An 18078-nucleotide genomic window follows, 5' to 3' on the forward strand; every position below is an offset into this window, starting at 1 on the left:
GAACCGAAAACCACAAAGACGTTTTTTTTTTTTCCATACAGCTCATCATACTTGAATCTAAGTTGAAATAAAGACTGACTGTTTTGAAAATGAATTTCGAAAACGATTTGGCGCTCTGTGTGAAATATTGAAGTCAATGCAATGAAACATCTCGGTGTTCATACGCTCTCATGCTCTCATAAACGTGCTCTCCAGGGAATCAGAATTCCAACTTGTTATGCAACACACTAATCCTATAATTCACATAACAGCAACATACAATCGTGTTTTTTTGATAATCAACCACAGCTTTCTAGCACAAAAGAATGGCGCCTGATGCAGAAGAACCTGCTTCTTACATTGTTTGATTGTCTGAAGGAAAAACAACACAAAACGACAACAACTCAACTAACCTGTGTCAGATTTAAAGTGGCTGGGAAAGGCTTCCTGGAAAAGGGCCAAAGTCATAAGCAGCTGAGAGGGATTCAGATTTGGGCAGCTTTAGAAGGTCACAACAGAGGTGCAATTGTGTGGCCACGCTGAGAAGAGCCTCACTCAAAAGCAGAGAGTTTTCTCCTGTTCTTTGTTATTTCAAGACAGACGTTTAACGTGCGCAAATATTGTCAGTCCAAAGGTCAGTAAGGAGTTATCAGAAACCCCCCCCCCGCGGAGCAGATTGTCAAAAATAATTAGACACGCCCCTGACTTTGGCACTTCACTATTGCCTCAGTGTTTCTACGTGCAGAGCAGCTAATCAACTGGTTTCAGAAAGTCTGAAGCTTGCTTGTGTCATGGAGAGCTGACAATGAACTCCAAAAACAAATCACTTTCAAAAATCAAAACAGGAAACTAGATGCAAATACAAACATACTGTAGATGCGACACGTTAAGGAATGGCCTTGGTCGCTAGCCAAAACAGCAGCACCTAATAAGAGAGTGTGGAGTATTACTGGTTGCCACGTGGATGTCGTAAACAAAATGATCAGATGTAACGTGGTAGAACGATTTCATTGCATTTGCAATCTCACACAAAGGCTTCCTCACCTCTTTATTATTCACCGCTGACCCCTTCGACACAATTGTTCTTCCGGTAGATGACCGAATAATAAAAGTTCAAACCTAACAATTTCTCTTCCATGCAATCTGCAGTCTCGACACCAGCACTAGCCTTCAAATAAAACAAAAGCATGCTGCTCTATGCTGTTATTTTTATCTTTTTATCATTTTAGCAGGGAGGTGCAAGTTTATCATTTGACCGGCAACAGATATAGACACTCAAGTGGAAATGAGTGAGGTGTGTGTGTGTGTGTGTGTGCATATATAGTCAAAGCTATCAGTGTCTGCTGACAGCAATTAGCCAAACCCCAATTTTAGACTGATCCACTTTCAGGTTGAGGCGGAAGAACTATAAATGATGATGAGGATGTTTAGGCCAAGGGGTGTCGGACGAAATGACCCAACAGAATCACAAAGACCAATTTTGCTACTTGCACGAAATATTCTACTGCTCGATTCCGTTCATAAAAGTACACATCAAAACCATCAACTCCACATAGCAACTGAGAAAGATTGTGTAAGAATTGAGACACATTCAAACCATAAATGATTGGATGAGTCCAATCGCTGTGACGAATTTCACTTGAAAAGCAATGTGAACATTAAGTGGGGGAGTTTTGTGGTAGAAGGTCATCAGTTTTGTTTTCTAAAACGCCTCGGATGATGTCAACCTCGTAATCTATAAGGAAGCGTATCAAGGGAGCAAGCAGTTCAATGCCAGTCTTGGGTCGGGGCAAATTTGCAGGTGAAAAACACAAAGTGAAACTGGTCTGCATTTGGTCATGTTGCAATCGGAATATTCCCTCGTGCAAAAAAAAAAAAATGCATGGAATGAGACAACACAGCCTTTAAAGGTAAAAAAAGGTTCCAATGACTCATTTGGCTGCTTGCCACAGTCACAGCGTACATTTGCTTGTTTATTGCGTATCCATGGTTTTGTGAAAAATTGCGTCCGCTAGCCAGGACCCAGTTATCTTGTCCACTTCCATTCAGACAGTGGACATCAGTCAGTGCTTTAATGGTAGGCGTGGCTTGGCACCAGCTCCTGCCAGTCAATTACAGTCCAAGTGTTTGGTAAGATGAATGACACCCTGCGACCTCGCTCGACGAGAAAGCCAAGCCGTGAGCCAAGGGAAAAGTCGGGACAAAGAGGCAAAGTCCATAACTCCTTGCTGGAGAGGTCGGACGAGGTCGACTGCAGCTCCTCACAAAGCTCCTGTGTTCACAGTAATCTCTTTTTTTGGAACTGATCATAGCAAATATAGGAATTCAGGACCACAGATATGACTGGATCTTGCGAGGCCTTGGCTAGATCCAACACTGCACTTTGCCCAGTATGGTTTTAAAATCCAAATCTGATTTGAGGATATCTGATTCCATGCTAAATGTAGCACTTGACCAAGAAATCCCAATTGCCAACGATGCATTGTAAATCCGGCAGGGCTAGCAATATACTGTGATGACCCCACGATGAAAGGATACCTTTGATGCGTTTGTGTTTGGTGGGAGCGCGGCCCAAGCTGTGCAAAAAGAGGAAACAAACCTGTTTTTCTTGGCTCAACCCAAGTCCAGAATCTTGGGAGGGTACGTCAGTGGTGTTTAGGAAAAGCTCCAGCCAAGTAGCAACGTATATTCAACAGGTGGATGGCGTGGCCGTGCTTCCTGTTGTCGCATTTCCTCTCATATATTGAAGTCATCATCTTGAGGATTTAAAAAAAAAAAAAGGAGCAAATGTTGATTGACAGACCTAAACAACATTACTTGCGACATAAGTAGAATTTCTGTCCGGACACCTCGGCACAACGGTTCCAACGGTACAGACATACAATTCATTTTTGAGTTTTTGTGACCGACATATGCTCAAATCAACATTGTCGAATGGCACAAGAAGACATTTTTATTTGATTATTTCATTGCCTACAAGTGTTTTTTTTTATTCCATACAAATATTATGTGTAATGATTGACTACTGCGTTTCGTGATTACTCGCTCCAATGTACAAATTCTGGTTAGGCAATCTTCATAGGAGCAGAACTACATCGTAATTCAAGGATCCATAATACTATCCATTTGATGTGCTGTTTCAGCAACTATGTTTTAAAAAAAACTGCTATTCTGTAGTAAGGGATGACGAAAAGACGACAGGAAGGGTGGATGCTTCTGTTGACGTCAAAGCGCAATAAAAGTCTCGTCATCAAAATCTAACGCCTTAGGTATTACCCCACAATAAAAGTTGCACGGAGCCCTATTTGAAAAGTTCAAGACTCATTAAATGATGTGAAAAGGTAGTGGGGGTGGTGATGGTGTCTCTGAGCTCCCTTGGTATTGTGAAGTGGGGATTGTCAACACAAAGGCTGGCTGGCTGGCTGCTGATAGACTAGATTGAATCACTGGCTGGGGGAGATTACGTGAAAGGCTGCACGGACGCAGCTCAGCCAAATCACAGCGACCTGTTAACTCAGTGGCCAGAGAACTACTTCCCGTTACTACTTTCTTTATTGGGCATTTCTGAGACATTGCAAAAGGTCAGTTCAAATTGAGCAATGTCATTGTTTACATTCATGTCAATTGACCACAATCAGTGAATAATATGTATTCAAAACGGGTGAGTTGTTTTTATTCCATTTACTGTCATTGTATCATCCGTTGGTGGTCACTTTTCCTCTTACGGAGGATTCACTTCAAACATTTGGAACAACTTGAAAGTTAACCAGAAAGTTCCATGCACTTATAAATGTTAAGTTTTAGTTCAATAAATTCTGCATATTCTCACTTGTAATATGCCTTTTCATAAACGGGCCTCCTTTCAGTGGCATCCTGACCAGTCTTTGTTTCTGCAAAATCTCTGTTATTGTTTCAATTAAAAACAAATACAAGCGCTCTTCCTCCTCTGCATCATCATGATTCTTTTCTTTCCAAGTATTCAAGTATTTGTGTTTATGTCTTCTTTGATATGCACCCATTTGCCGCAGCGGAAATATAACAATTCGACATTGTTCAAGAAGTCTATTTTCTTGGCCATTTTCAGTGTGTACTGGCTTAGAACAAATAACCTTAGATGGAAAACAGCAATGTGTAACAGATACACTGCTACCTGAACACGCAATTAAGGTGGCGCTTGGACATTTTTTTGCTCTTGCCTTCAAGCAAAAATTTGAGTTATGAGCATTAAATGATTTTTGTTGATGAAGTGTTTTCTTTCCGGGGTTGGACGCTCCCAACATCTTCCCGGAACAGTGGACCTCCAATGTTCCTTTCCCGTATTTGTCATGGCCAGGTGTCCAAATACATTTGTTTCCCTTGACTTTGTTTTCTCAAAGTTTCAAAGGCAGGAGATGACGGATTTTCAAGGATTCACGCCCAAAACCTCTCCCAATTATTTGCTGTGTGGCTAGACCCCTTCCGTCTATCCAAAACAAAGGTAGTGTGCTGTTTTGGCCTCTTGAATTTATTGTTTCAAGTCTTTTTGTAACAAACATGGCAGATCAGAGGCCAGAAGCGAAGTGGGAGGGGGCATTTCACAGAGTTGGTGAAAGATTATTTGATCACACATATGGATGCTATCAATAAAGAAGGTAATCCTTCATTGAAACATTTTGAGAAAATATCTGTGAAAGATTATTTGATCACACATATGGATGCTATCAATGAACAAGGTAATCCTTCATTGAAACATTTTGAGAAAATCTCTGTCTCTGTCTCGCTCTCGCGTGATTTACAAGTGAATTTTTTAGCAAATTGATGTGCAGGATGATGATTTTTTTTTTTTTTTTTGAAGAGAGGGATGTGGAAAGGCTCAATCCTATTGGCTGATAGGGAGGCTGGGTGCTGGAGAGGGGGCGGGTCAAGCCATTGCGTCAGATGCACGACGTTCATATTGTATATGAGGCAAAACCGGCCCAAGAGTGACACAGACCCTGGCTGCGGCTCTGCAACAAGAAAAAGAAGCACGGACAGGCTTTTTCTTCGGGGGAGCGACGCAAAAAGAAGAGAAAAAAACAAGAGCTGGAACGCCATCGCGTACGATTTGTTTTTTTTGGAAGTTGTAAAAAAGGGGAGAGACACGACTTAGTGGGAGAAAGAGCGTCAACGTGTAGACAGGCACGCATTTGCTGAGCTGCGCCTTTAAACTTGCAACGAGGAAGTTTTGCCATTATCCTTCAACCAAGAAGACGACGGCGTTGCCTAATTGTGGTTGCGATGGATTCTGGAAAGGTAACATTTGTCAAACTTGTTTTCTTTGCTTGTTGTCGCTCGCGCTCAACTTGTATTTTAACGAGCGAGTTCAGTGAGTACGTTATATTCTTACCCATAATGCAGCATGCGCATGGAACCAATGCTTCTATTATTGTGATGCGACGCAACTGTGTTGTCGTTCTCGCACGGCACTTTCGAATATTCTTTGAACATTGCATTGAAATACCATTTGGCATACAAGATGCTATATTTTGTTATTTATTATGTGCAATAAAAGTATAATTCCTTCAATTCTTTTAAAAAGTCAAATGGAGGTCTTATTGCTCTATTTATTTTTACTTACTGTGTAATAAAAATTATATCCCATAACAAATTTTACATAGTCAAACGTAGAGCTCATACTTGCTTTTTTTAAACACTCATTGATCTTGCAAAAAAAGAGAGAGAGAGATAAAAAGAAAGAAACAAATAAACAAACAAATGTTGATGCAAAGGGGGGGAACGCAGTTGACAGTAGTTGTTTTGAGTCCCTGTCATGTTTTTGATGATGATACAGAAGATTTCAGATGAAAGGACAGGAAGGACATGCATACTATCTTGGAGAAGTTTGAATGCTTACTAATTTGGAGGAAGCAAAATTACATAAAAGAAAATCACTATGTCAATATTTGATCATCCTGAAACTCGGTCTTCTTCTGGTCTCAAGTCCTCCACTTACCAAATCAGAAAGAATCCAGTAAATGTGTTAATTTAGCTGTTTGAAATGTTTACATTATTTGCAGAGAAATGAAAGAAACAAATCTCATACGTTGACTTGATGTTGATGTTCTGCCATGAACCAGCAGCTTGGGTTCTGTTACCACTCAGTCATGGGGTGGGTGAAGTGTTGCCTGCCCGTGGATGCAGCTTAACCGGGACCCTGAGAGGGATAAGAGCTATAGAAAATGGATGACTGAAAGCTTCTCAGATTCTTTCTTGGCCCGTGCACCACCCATCATTAAGGCTATATACGAAATATGCTAAGTAGATGTTTGTCCAGCTCGCCAAACACCGAGCGGCATTGAAAACAACCACAACGCTGAAAAGTTAGTTGTCAACTGAAAGCTCTATTTGAATGACTCTGAATGGTCCAAGGGGAAGGTATGAGGCTTTATTTACACTTAACAAAGTTTTGTTTGTCCCATTGTTGTGAACCGAAACAAAATAAGGCTGTCTCTGACTAAATAGTGCAGCTTGTCACTGCCATCCTCACATTCACAGACAGGAAATGCGACGAGACACTCAAAAACAGTTTGGGAGCCCCCAAGTCAAGTCAAGTTTATTCATACTGTAGCTCTTCTTCACTAAAGACTCTCAAAGCCACAGTTGATCATTCTAGATGACATTTCCCAATCTACCCCCCCCCCCCCCATGGGGTAAGGAAAAACAGAAATTTTGCAGATAGAGTTAATCCCTCTTCCAAGATGAGCAGGATGCCGAGCGAGCAATGTTTAACACATAATACCTTCAATTTAGTGGGAGTCCATTTAATAAGGTGAAGTTCTGCAGGAATATGCTTTCGGAGAATGTGTCCTATTCAAAACAATTTCCCAAATTAGAGCATTCCAGAACACTAGACCCCAAATAGAGACATTTTTATTCAATGTTTGCTTAACAGTTCCGCCTTTTCCCCTGTGAGCACTTTGTACTCCCTCCCCACTGGACATTTGTGGTACGGACATGGGGGATCTTCAGTCCCGGTTTCCTCACATCAGCCCACAGGGGGGAGGCCTTACATCAACCTTCGATAGCTCAGTTGGAAGAGCGGAGGACTGTAGCAATAAAGTAGAGTTTCTTAGGTCGCCGGTTCAAATCTGGCTCGAAGGAATGGCCTATTGTAGTACCTCTTTCACAATATTTTTAGGACTGATACTTTGGCTACTATATAACTGATCCATCAATCATGCCTAATAGAAAACAATAGACTTGGACACCCTTCGATAGCTCAGTTGGTAGAGCGGAGGACTGTAGTAACAATACGGAGATCCTTGGGTCGCTGGTTTGAATCCGGCTCGAAGGACCCAGACTGTCTTATCTAAGTCGCTTTTACACGAGGTCCTTTTTCTGTACGGCATGTACTAGAGTTTCTACCTGTAAACAGAGAACCACCAATTAACGGCCTTTTGATCTCAGGTGCAATCAAACAAGCTAGCTGAGGTGTGGTCTGTACACTCTTCGACATGTATGTAACACACCTACATGGTAACCACCACTCATAACATTGCCGCCATGCCAGCTTTCCTCTGAACAATGCTTTGTCTGTATTCCCCTTTTCTGAGGAATAAATCGCTAATTGGGGTTAAACGAACCGTTGACTCGGCTTATTTGCGGTGAGCGGCTCACGTTTTCCCAAACCTCCGCACATGATCGCAAAGCCTTCAAAGTTGACGCCTCCTGCTTGATGCGCTCCCTCCCTTTGCGTTTGTAATGAGACCTAACGAGACTGATTTGTTCAAGAATGAAAAGACACTTCCGCTGTATTCCTCAAGTGAGATTGTCCACCGAGGTCAATCACGAGAGCACACGAAAGACCTCATGACCTGTCACACACACAAGATTTATTTTAAGACGCGCTCTGTCACCAAGGTCGTAATGTTTGCTTTAGCAACGCCTAGCAAAGAGCAAAACTTTGTTTATTGACTCTACATGTGACCGTCTAGTATATGGGAGGATTAGATCACTTTTTAAATACACCTAGACAAACTTGGATCAATGCTTTACACGTTAATCAACCCCTGGAGACAGAAAGAAATCTTAAGAATAACTAGGATTAGCAGGTAATGTTTGTCAAACTAGCCTAGTGTGCACTAATTATATTCTGCTGTCTTTTTTACGAGCCAACGAAATAGCTGCTAATGATGAACCTGTTTATGTTCTTCTTAGCTTGTAACAATAAGAAAAGAAAACAATGTTGCCAGTTAAAGGCATTTATATTTGATCCTGGAATAAATACAATTTATAGTGTAAAACTAATATATATCGGGATCTGGTTTTACACTATATTAATTTAGCACAAAAAAAACTTTATTGAATAACTTGCCTCATCTTATTTCCATTCTTTGATTGATAGCAGAGGCCAAAGGGGGTTGCTCTTACCCCAGATTCTATTTTGAACTGTTCATAATTCATTGACCAAGGCCCCGGTTCGAGCTGAAGAAAAGCAGGCCAAAACAAAGCGTGATGCTAGCGATCAATGCGTTTTCTTATGATCACCAACATTGAACAGTATGTTGTTTGTGCTCAAGTTGCCTTTTGGATGCTATGTTCCAGTTTAACGAGTTCGATTTTGATTGTTTTATCATGAGCATTACCACGCACTTAGTCATGCAGGTATGAGAAAGGTGTTGTCTGAAGGGGAAGTACGTGTTTTGATTAGCGATTATTGGATCTACTTGTCATAACAAGGTCCTCGAATCTATCTTGATTAATTTTTTTTCTGTCACTTGCTGCAAGGATGTGTGTTGAGCTTGATAAAGTTGCCGGGAATCGCATTTTGAATTTCCCACAAAGGTGTAAAGCGAGATCAGAGAGGTGGCGGCCCGTGAAGGGACGTACGCGATGGAGTCCTCGTAGGCATGGCTGACGGCGGCCGCCAGTGCAGTCAAAGCCGCTTTCATCGGAATTCACTCTGCCCTCGTATTGTTTTGAGATAATGGGCTTAGAGTGCTACTAAGGACCTTGACGCAACCTTGTGGTTAGTTGTCGGTTGCGCTAATATATACAATACAAACAAAAGTTGCTCTGTATTGTGTCTTGTGCTATTTCCTTTAGAAGCTCATCAAAACCATTCAAAGCATCTCATGGCAGTTGGCCAGCAGCCACACGCTGGCTTCCTGTTAGGTGACGAATATGATCGAATTGAACCTTGGGTGTGCCTTCCCAAAAGATTGAATACCGTGATGCGTCTTCCTTGTGTTCAGAGTTCAGACAGAGAACTCGGAATATTCCACTGGCTGGCTTTCAAAGATGTAGCAATCGTCTTGACGTTGAGTTCCAATTAAGCAGATGCTACATTGCCAGCCAGTATTACCTTCATCCACTGGAGAATGTATACTTGTGGTCTCTCATACTGCCAAGAAAGCTTACATTTCCTGTCCAGAATATTGCGTTCGGAGCATGTCGCAAATGAAATAGTCCTAGTCTCGCTATGTCGGTAAAAGGTAAAGATGTTGGATTTTTTTTCTTTTTTTTTCTCCAGCCTTCAAGCTGTCATTCTCCTTACTGTGTTCAAGCGTTGAAGGAAATATTTGCTCGTATTTCTAGCCAACCGTCCGTCTTCTCTCGCAGAGGCAAGATTTCTTTGTTGACACTAAAGAAGCAGCTCTTATTGATGCATTGACCATTGTTGCGTCATGGTTGACTCCCTTCATGCCTGATAGTCTGGTTACTGAACACGTCGCTTGATGACACATCCTTGTAGGCGGACATGGAGTGGCTTTAATTTTTTATAGCGCGAGTCACAGTGCATACTTTCTTTTTTTTGGTCCTTCTTCTCCAGAGCACGCACACAATTGTTTTATCACGCAAGCTGCCACTGTCATAAAAATGCTTCCTTCAATTAGTTTCGTTTTTATTGGTTTTTATTATTATTCAGAAATGTTCTTGAACACAGATGCCTTCAAAGATGGTCCAAAAGATGCTCCAAAGATAATCTTAGCAGATAATCATGCCATGTGTGGTGTCTTCAGGCTGCTCGTAAGGACGTCCGACCTCAAATTGGGGATATTCAACATATTGTTTTGTTTTGTTTTTTTGCCCCAGGCTTAAGCTTAGTGATCATAATGAATATGTTTTCCTGTCTCTCTAAACCTCGTTGACTGGCAACCTCCCTTTTTCTGACCATCAAATAAGGATATGCATTATGCAATCCTTTCCTTAGAAATTATGGAACTGTAAAAAATCCAACGAAACCTACTATATAGCCTTGTTTCTACTCGACTCTACTCTACTCCACTATTCCTGAACATTTGCAACAAGCTGTGCCTGAAGCTATTGCTCGCCAGTCCAACATGAAGGAAATGAACTTGTTTCTTTCTGGTTTATTAAGTTTGCGGTATGGGGACAATCTGCTCTAAGCCGGTGAGCTCCAAGGGAGCTTAATGTTAGGAAAGAATCCAATAATATATAGTATAGGCATTTGGAGGTTCTTCCCTGGAGCTGTTTACTGTCTACGTCGAGAATTATACCTTTCAGTTTTCAGTTATATTGACTAGAATTATTTCTTTGTGTTGCATAATGTTATGTAGGCCTGTAACTAACATTTATTTTAATGATCAATTCATCTCTGTAGATTATCAATCAGACAGACAAAAAAAAAAATACTAAAAAATGGATGGGCGGGTGATATGTATGGATACTTAACTTCTATGACTTGAAGTCTTTTTGTTTTGGGGGTCGGTCCAGAATAATTGTCTAATTTCCCCTGACTTTTGACTTTCCTCTCAGGAAACAATGGCATGCTTTTTTGATTCTGAGTAAAAAGTGTTTATGCATTGTCTCCTTTATTGAGTCCTAAGTGTGATCTATTGAAGCACTGACATCCTTCCTGTTGTTTTTTTCTCCTCGTGCAGCGAATCACCTTCCCGTTGATGCTGTGTGTTGGAACGGCTGTGTTTGGATCCCTGCAGTTCGGCTACAACACGGGCGTCATCAATGCACCTCAAAAGGTACAAATCGCATCAAGTTGTGTTTTGCCAACCAGTCAAGGGTGAACCCCATCTCTCAGTTCTTCTATCCTCAATATTTTGGGGATTGTCTCATCACGTGCTGAGGTCAAGGCCAAAGAAGTGGAAAAGGGGTTGGGCTAAGTCCAGGGATAATAATAGTTGCATTCGGGCTTATTAGCTCCAAGGCCATTTTATATTAACAGGCTCCAAGTGATTCCTGTGTGCCCTAAAATGGAGTGACTGACGGACAGCAGGATAGGTGAGGATTATTGCAGAAAATGAAAAGGCACTTGTTCCCAGGGTGATGCAGGTAGGAAGAAAACATTTTCAGAAGAGTCAATTTGAAGTGAACACGGAGGTTAATAAAAAGATCCAATTTCCCAGAGGATGTGTATTTTGTTGGGGCCCATTGGCCTGGGCGCACCCTGCAGCCACACAACAGGGTCTCTCTCGGCTGTGTTGACAGACAGGTCCAACCTCTTTACCTTTTGTTTCCACTGGATCCTCAAATGTGTATGTGACTAAGGTAAGAATTGAAAAATCCTTAAACAGGTGTATTGACTTCACACTCCCAAGTGTGACTTCGAATTCGCATCCAGACAGTCAAGTTACGTTTATCTTTCATTTTACTGCAAAAAAAAAAAAAATCCTCCTGCCTTGGATGTGTTCACGTGCGGAACGGCATTAGGGGCCTGTTCCAGGACCGTTAATCTGCACGGGTGATAGAAGTTAGTAAAAAAAAAAAGGGGGGGGGCATGTTTAGCGACAAAATATGCAATTGCTAAAAACCCCTTTTCTAGATCTTTTTTTTTTTCAATCTTTTTTTATCTCGACTCACCTGGTTAATTGGAGTGAGCGAATACATCGCTTACCTTGAAAACTTGACCGCCAGCACGGACGGCATGAATGCACGACTTGTTTTCAGGCCGCTCGCTCGCTCACGCGCACGCACGCACGCACACTTCCTGTTGCCAGCTGCTGGATGGGCCCTCTTCGAAAGTAACACAAGCCAAGGGTCAGTCAGGACATTTACGTGCAGTTGGCGGGGACATGGGAGAGGAATGCTCATCTCAACTACCAAGAGTGGGGCTATGTCAACTTGAGCCTTCTGGATTAAGAAGGTCTAAATCTAAATTCTCGTGGTGATTTCGGCTCAGAGAGAATGAGTATTGGCCACAGACCTGAGAGGAGACTGAGGCCAGGCACTACAGTCAAATGACAACTCTGGAGTATAATTAGGGACTTCTGTCGTAGTAAGGACATGAATGTAATCCAGTGAACAGAGCAAACTGGAGAACTCGCCAAGTGGGGACCTCTAGAGGAGAATTATGTCTCCTGTTTTTAGTCCTGAGAAAAGACTGGAGGCCATCCAGAAAACAGTGGTTACAGTCGAGAGAGAATTTCTCTCAAGATATAGGAGATGAATTTTAGACTTGTGGCAAGAACAAAACGTAGCGCTGGAGCCAAATGGTGACTGGGGGGGGGGGGGGGGGCAAGGTAAACTAGCGTCATTGTGTGCATGTCAATTGAGGTACTTTGTTTACATGCTGCACTTCCTGGTCTGACAGCTCCTTCTAGTTTACTAGCTGCTTTGGGAGGAGCTGTGGATGTTGCCACATCAGTCCCTCATCTGCTATAATCAAGTTTTAGTGAGTGATTGAAAAAAAACAACAACAACAAAAACTGGTGTGTCACTGTATATGTGAGCGGTTATGAAGGTCAACAGAGGGACGTCATGCGATAACAAGGATCTCCAAACGTGTGCGAGGTGATAAGCGTGTTCGTTGCTAAGGGCAACCAGCCTCTCCCCAAAGAGGAATTGGCAAATAAATCAATCTAGACTGAGTCATATATTGGCATTAAGATTGTGATGGGGACAACAATTTTTCCCTGTTTGGGAGCCCTGCCGCCTGCGCTAGTCCACACCAGTCACCAGTCAGCCTTTGAAAACAAACACAAGACCCATGTGACACTCGACCCGGGACGTCGTGCGCTTCAGCGTAGGTCATGCGGCATACTGACAAAGTCACACGTCGAGCGGTGACACTTTTGGAATCATGCACAGATGCACGCACACTGAACGCACACTGAAGCAGGCGGGCGGAGTTATTTAACCGCTGTCACTTGCTTGATGGGTGGGTGGGTGTGTTTGTCAACACTGCTGTTGGGGGAAGGGAGTCAATTTGGTAGGCTGAGCTTCCTCCTTGCCAGGAAATGACAGCCATTGAAGTTTGATGCCATCATCTGGCCACGTGCAGCAGCTCACTTGTCACTCAGCATAGTACTGAATTGAGGAGATCATAGTTTCAGTACAGTATACTTTTATCACTTTTATTTGGTGGTGATTTTGTGCCTTGGACCTGCTGTAAAAGTTATTTATATCCCAAGTTCACTTGAACCATAATCAAAGGCGCTCTGTCATAGCCTCTGCGGCTCTACCCTACCAACTTAACCAGTATAGGAATTCCTTTAGTATTTGAAAGATGGCAGGTGGGGTGCCTTCACTCAATGAAGGTTCACAAAAATTGCGTTAGCGGTGATCGTGTTCATCACGTCTCGTGCAGATTATCGAGAACTTCATCAACAACACATGGGCTGAGCGCTACCAGGAGCCTATTTCGGAAAACACCTTAAAAGCCATCTGGTCCGTTGCGGTGGCCATTTTCTCCGTTGGCGGCATCTTCGGCTCCTTCTCGGTTGGCGTCTTTGTCAACTGCTTTGGAAGGTAACTGCACAAGACACTCAAATGATGGCTTTCCAAGGATGGCGTGTTGTCATTTAGGATTGCAGCAATCGGTTATGTCATTTTAACAATAGCACTCATACGTGTTCATTTGATGTTCTCAGGAGAAACGCCATGTTCTTGGCCAATACCCTGGCTCTCATCTCATCGGCACTGATGGGCTTCTCCAAAACAGCGTCCTCCTTTGAGATGCTCATCATTGGTCGCTTCATCGTGGGCGTCTACTCGGGCCTCTCCACCGGATTGGTGCCCATGTATGTGGGGGAGGTGTCGCCGACAGCGCTCCGCGGGGCTTTGGGGACCCTCCACCAGCTCGGCATCGTCCTGGGCATCCTCATTGCGCAGGTACTTTCGATTTTCGTTGACAATATTAGCATGTATTTCATATCATCTGTCTGATTTCAGGTATTCGGATTGGAGGCCATCATGGGCAACAGCGAATTGTGGCCACTCCTCTTGGGCTTCATTTTCATCCCATCAGTGATTCAGTGCATCCTGCTGCCTTTCTGCCCCGAAAGCCCACGATTCCTGCTCATCAACAAAAATGAAGAAAACAAAGCCAAGGCTGGTAGGTTCTCACACGCACCCGGGATCCCACCGTTCAGCCCTCGTGCCTGACGCTATACGACTGTCATCCCAGTGCTGAAGAAACTAAGGGGCACGAGCGACGTGAGCGCCGACATGCAGGAGATGAAAGAGGAGAGCCGGCAGATGATGCGGGAGAAGAAGGTGACAATAGCGGAGCTGTTTCGCTCCCCGCTCTACCGCCAGCCCCTCATCGTTGCCGTGGTGCTGCAGCTTTCTCAACAGCTGTCAGGCATCAACGCTGTGAGTTTCTTTACCTACCATAGCACTTTTTGTTTTTCCATCCCAACTGAAACAAAATGATACATTTGAACCTGTCAGGTCTTCTACTACTCCACAAGCATCTTTGAGAAGGCTGGAGTGGCGCAGCCAGTCTACGCTACCATCGGAGCCGGTGTTGTTAACACAGCTTTCACTGTGGTGTCGGTGAGTGTGCAAAAGTCCAACTCCAGAAGTTGAGGAAAAAAAAGAGTCTCCTACTTGATGACTAAAACAGAGAGGATCAAAAAGCACTAACACCAGTTTGCCACGGGTGTTTGCGCCACTGTGGGAGTGAACACCATTCCTCAGCGTTTATATTCACCTCTGCCACTCTAATGTAGTTGTATTCGGTGTTCCTTGCTTTCAGCTGTTTGTGGTGGAGCGTGCTGGCCGTAGGTCTCTCCACCTGCTGGGACTGCTAGGAATGGCCGGTTCTGCTCTCCTGATGACCATCGCCATGGCTCTGCTGGTACCTGAGCCCCTCTGGTTAAATCTGCCCCAAGTCCCAATTGTCATTGTAACACAAGCCTTTCCTGTGGCCCTACAGGAGCAGGTCAAATGGATGTCGTACCTGAGTATCGTGGCCATCTTCGCTTTTGTGGCCTTCTTTGAGATCGGACCGGGTCCCATCCCCTGGTTCATCGTGGCCGAATTGTTCTCTCAAGGGCCGAGGCCTTCAGCCATGGCCGTGGCTGGGTTCTCCAACTGGACCGCCAACTTCATTGTGGGCATGGGCTTCCAGTATTTAGCGGTAAATCCAAAAAAATCATCCATATTTTTGCAAGAATATGATCCGAAATGGTCATCAGATATCATATGAATCCTCTTAAGCCATAATGTTGTCTTTTGGCTTTTGTTTGCAGACGGCGTGCGGTGCCTACGTCTTTGTCATTTTCATCGTGTTGCTGCTCTTCTTCTTCATCTTCACCTACTTCAAAGTCCCCGAGACCAAAGGCCGGACTTTTGACGAGATCGCCTCGGGCTTCCGCCAGAGCGGCGTAACCGGCGGCGACAAGCACGAGGAGCTCAATAGCCTGGGGGCCGACTCGCAGCTCTGAAGCCACGCCACAAACTCTTGATGACAGTGAGGAGGGGACCGGCCGGCTAAAGGTGGGGAAGGGGAAGAAAGTGGGGCGGAGAGAGGGGTCCAGACTGGTCTCAGCATAGAATCATTTTCACAATGTCAGCACATTTCCATCCTCTTTTACTTGTGCTGGCCAACCCCCTACTGACACAGGCACACAAACCCACCTACTCATACACTTCTCTAGAGCCCCGCCGTGTCAGGCAACTTATGGCCTGGGCCATGTGAAAAAGGCGCGTCAGAAGATTTCGAATATTTCAAAGAAAGAAAAAGGCCGCCTTTTTTTTCTCCTTATTTTTAAAAACTACATCTACTTTTTCACTGAGCAATCATACTGTAAAATGCTGTTGCCTTACACTGTAGACTCTCGCACTGTAGCTGCTGCACGGCGTTTCCTCCAGATGGCGCACTTTTCCATGAAATAACCACCCCATTAGGTTACGGAGGAAAAAGTGAATATGTTCACATTTTGTTACAACTTCTTTTAATATATATATATATATATATATATATATATATATATATATATATATATATATATATATATATATATATATATATATATGTATATATATATATGTATTTTACGTATTGACTATAGCGTGACAATATTTTGCCCTATTTTTCTAGAAAAACTATAGATGTAGTTTATAAGGTTTATGCAAATGAGTTTAGGATGCTACTAGTGGAATTCGGACCTCTTCATAGCCAAAAGTGGCTGCTGTCGGATGGAAAGGAGATCAAATCAAATTTTAATATTTTAAGAATTAACTTATTAGATCAAAATTATACTCTACCAAGGATATCGTCACAGTACTAGTACAAGTAGCATAATTAAAAAAAAGGCATGTGAGGATTTGGCGACCCAATGAATTCAATACATTATAACTTGATTTCCTAACTTTTGTTGTAATATGTTCCAGTATGTCCCCCGATACTGCTGTGAATGTTCAGCCAAGATTTCAACAGTAAACATTTGAAGAGGATGAGATAGATACAACAGTTATTTCGACACTAAAAAAAAACAAAAATCTTGGGCTAGTTACCTCTGGCTGCAGTCTTGGGAGGTTCTTTTCTGTTTTCATGCCTGGAAAAGGATATTTTTAAGTCAGTGAGAAAAATGGACCAAAAATGATAGTAGTCAGCAATATGATCTTGCTATTCGTTCCATTGTGGAGGTTTTGTTGTGCGCTACGACGTGTAGCAGTGTCGTTGAGCTCGCTCGGCCTGGCTGTCTACCGCTGCTGTATCACTGCTCTCGTTTGAGGAAATCAGTCAAATGAAAAAAAATATATATACACTTTTAGCAGCACTTTATTATTCATATTTCCTTCTGTCTCGGAAACAATTTGAATCTGAGGAGAGCGGCTGCTGAATGACTTGAGTTGGGATTGTATCATATTTGCATATCTCTTTGTTTCATGGATTTTTTTATTTTTTTTTTGCATTTTCTTTGAATGCAAAGTTCCTACAAAGTAAAGTCACTTGTTGGCACGATATATAATCCAATCAGGACCATTCCATAAATTATTAGCATAATGTCGCTGGCCACTAAAAAAAAATGTGTACATTTCGTCAAGAACTATTTTGGGGGAAAATCTTCAAAATAATCCTTTTCTTGTCATGCTGGGCTCACATTAGGTGGTGCAGGAAAAAAAGAGTAGTCCAGTACTTTGTGTAAAATGGCTGCTTCAAACCAATGTCTGACTTCCTGTTCATTTTTTTGAACACAAACTATTTCATGCATCCAATTATGATGTTCAAACCAATTTTGTGTCAATTGAAGTTACTGTCGGCAGGCTAATATTTTTTATCTTTCCCGTGGTATTTCTGCAAAAAAAAAGGTGTTTTTAATTTATTTATTGAAGTATTTTGCTTCAGATACCTAAAATACTTTTACGAGATGCACACCCATAAAACACTAAAGGTGGACTTAACTGTTTTGTTTTTTTATTGGACAGCGACTATATTTTGAATGACTTTTTTTTTTTTTGTGCCATCCAGTCTGTGCCTTTCAAGTGCTAAAGTGCTAAAGTGGGTATTTGTTATACTGACACATGCAAGCCTTTTTAAACATCATCTTGTAAATACAAACACCACAGCCACCCCCAGAAAACTTTGTTTCACATGATGCTACATTATTAGATTGTTACTGCAAAGATGACTGTACTTTTAAAAAATGTATTTTAACCTCCACACACGTTACGTTATCGGATTGTTACTGCAAAGAGGACTGTACTTTTGAAAAATGTATTTTAGCCTCCACACACTTTTATTCAATCATCAGATATTACATGTTGAAAGAGTGAAAAAAAACAAGTGTTCTTATTTTAGGGAACAAAAAACATTGTAGTGTTTTAATAATTTTTAAAAAAGTAAATGTGTGTTGCTTTTGAGAAGCTGCACCTCATTTCTATTGAGGAAAATGTCAAAATCTGGCTAAATAAAGGAAGTGATGCACATTGGAA

The 18078-nt window shown here is 42.4% G+C and overlaps 1 protein-coding gene and 2 non-coding genes across 4 annotated transcripts; all 3 read left to right on the top strand.

Moving 5' to 3' along the window:
* The first annotated feature begins 4933 nt into the window (after positions 1-4933).
* slc2a1b (solute carrier family 2 member 1b) lies at positions 4934-18078 on the top strand. 2 transcript variants are annotated; one of them, XM_085923823.1, is made up of 10 exons: positions 4934-5250; positions 10842-10937; positions 13502-13662; positions 13785-14025; positions 14086-14248; positions 14321-14508; positions 14587-14691; positions 14894-14995; positions 15074-15277; positions 15390-18078. In XM_085923823.1, the coding sequence occupies exons 1-10, from the start codon at positions 5236-5238 to the stop codon at positions 15582-15584; spliced, it is 1470 nt and encodes a 489-aa protein (XP_085779949.1). In that variant the 5' UTR covers positions 4934-5235; the 3' UTR covers positions 15585-18078. The 2 variants fall into 2 exon arrangements, with proteins under 2 accessions (XP_085779949.1, XP_085779948.1); XM_085923822.1 differs by having other exon boundaries at positions 14894-15277.
* On the top strand, positions 7013-7098 carry trnay-gua (transfer RNA tyrosine (anticodon GUA)). Its single transcript is given in 2 exon segments — positions 7013-7049; positions 7063-7098. It is a non-coding gene; the product is annotated as a tRNA-Tyr (tRNA).
* trnay-gua (transfer RNA tyrosine (anticodon GUA)) lies at positions 7206-7291 on the top strand. The gene is given in 2 exon segments: positions 7206-7242; positions 7256-7291. It is a non-coding gene; the product is annotated as a tRNA-Tyr (tRNA).

Source organism: Syngnathus leptorhynchus, chromosome 11 (genome assembly GCF_054491065.1).
Source record: "Syngnathus leptorhynchus isolate UIUO chromosome 11, UIUO_Slep, whole genome shotgun sequence".
Classification (NCBI taxonomy): domain Eukaryota; kingdom Metazoa; phylum Chordata; class Actinopteri; order Syngnathiformes; family Syngnathidae; genus Syngnathus; species Syngnathus leptorhynchus.

What these genes read in the sequence shown, in the direction of transcription:
- slc2a1b (XM_085923822.1), top strand. An exon ending in TTTGTCAACTGCTTTGGAAG is followed by an intron (nt 13,663 to 13,784) that starts GTAACTGCACAA and finishes TGATGTTCTCAG; the next exon opens with GAGAAACGCCATGTTCTTGG. An exon ending in AGCTGTCAGGCATCAACGCT is followed by an intron (nt 14,509 to 14,586) that starts GTGAGTTTCTTT and finishes TGAACCTGTCAG; the next exon opens with GTCTTCTACTACTCCACAAG.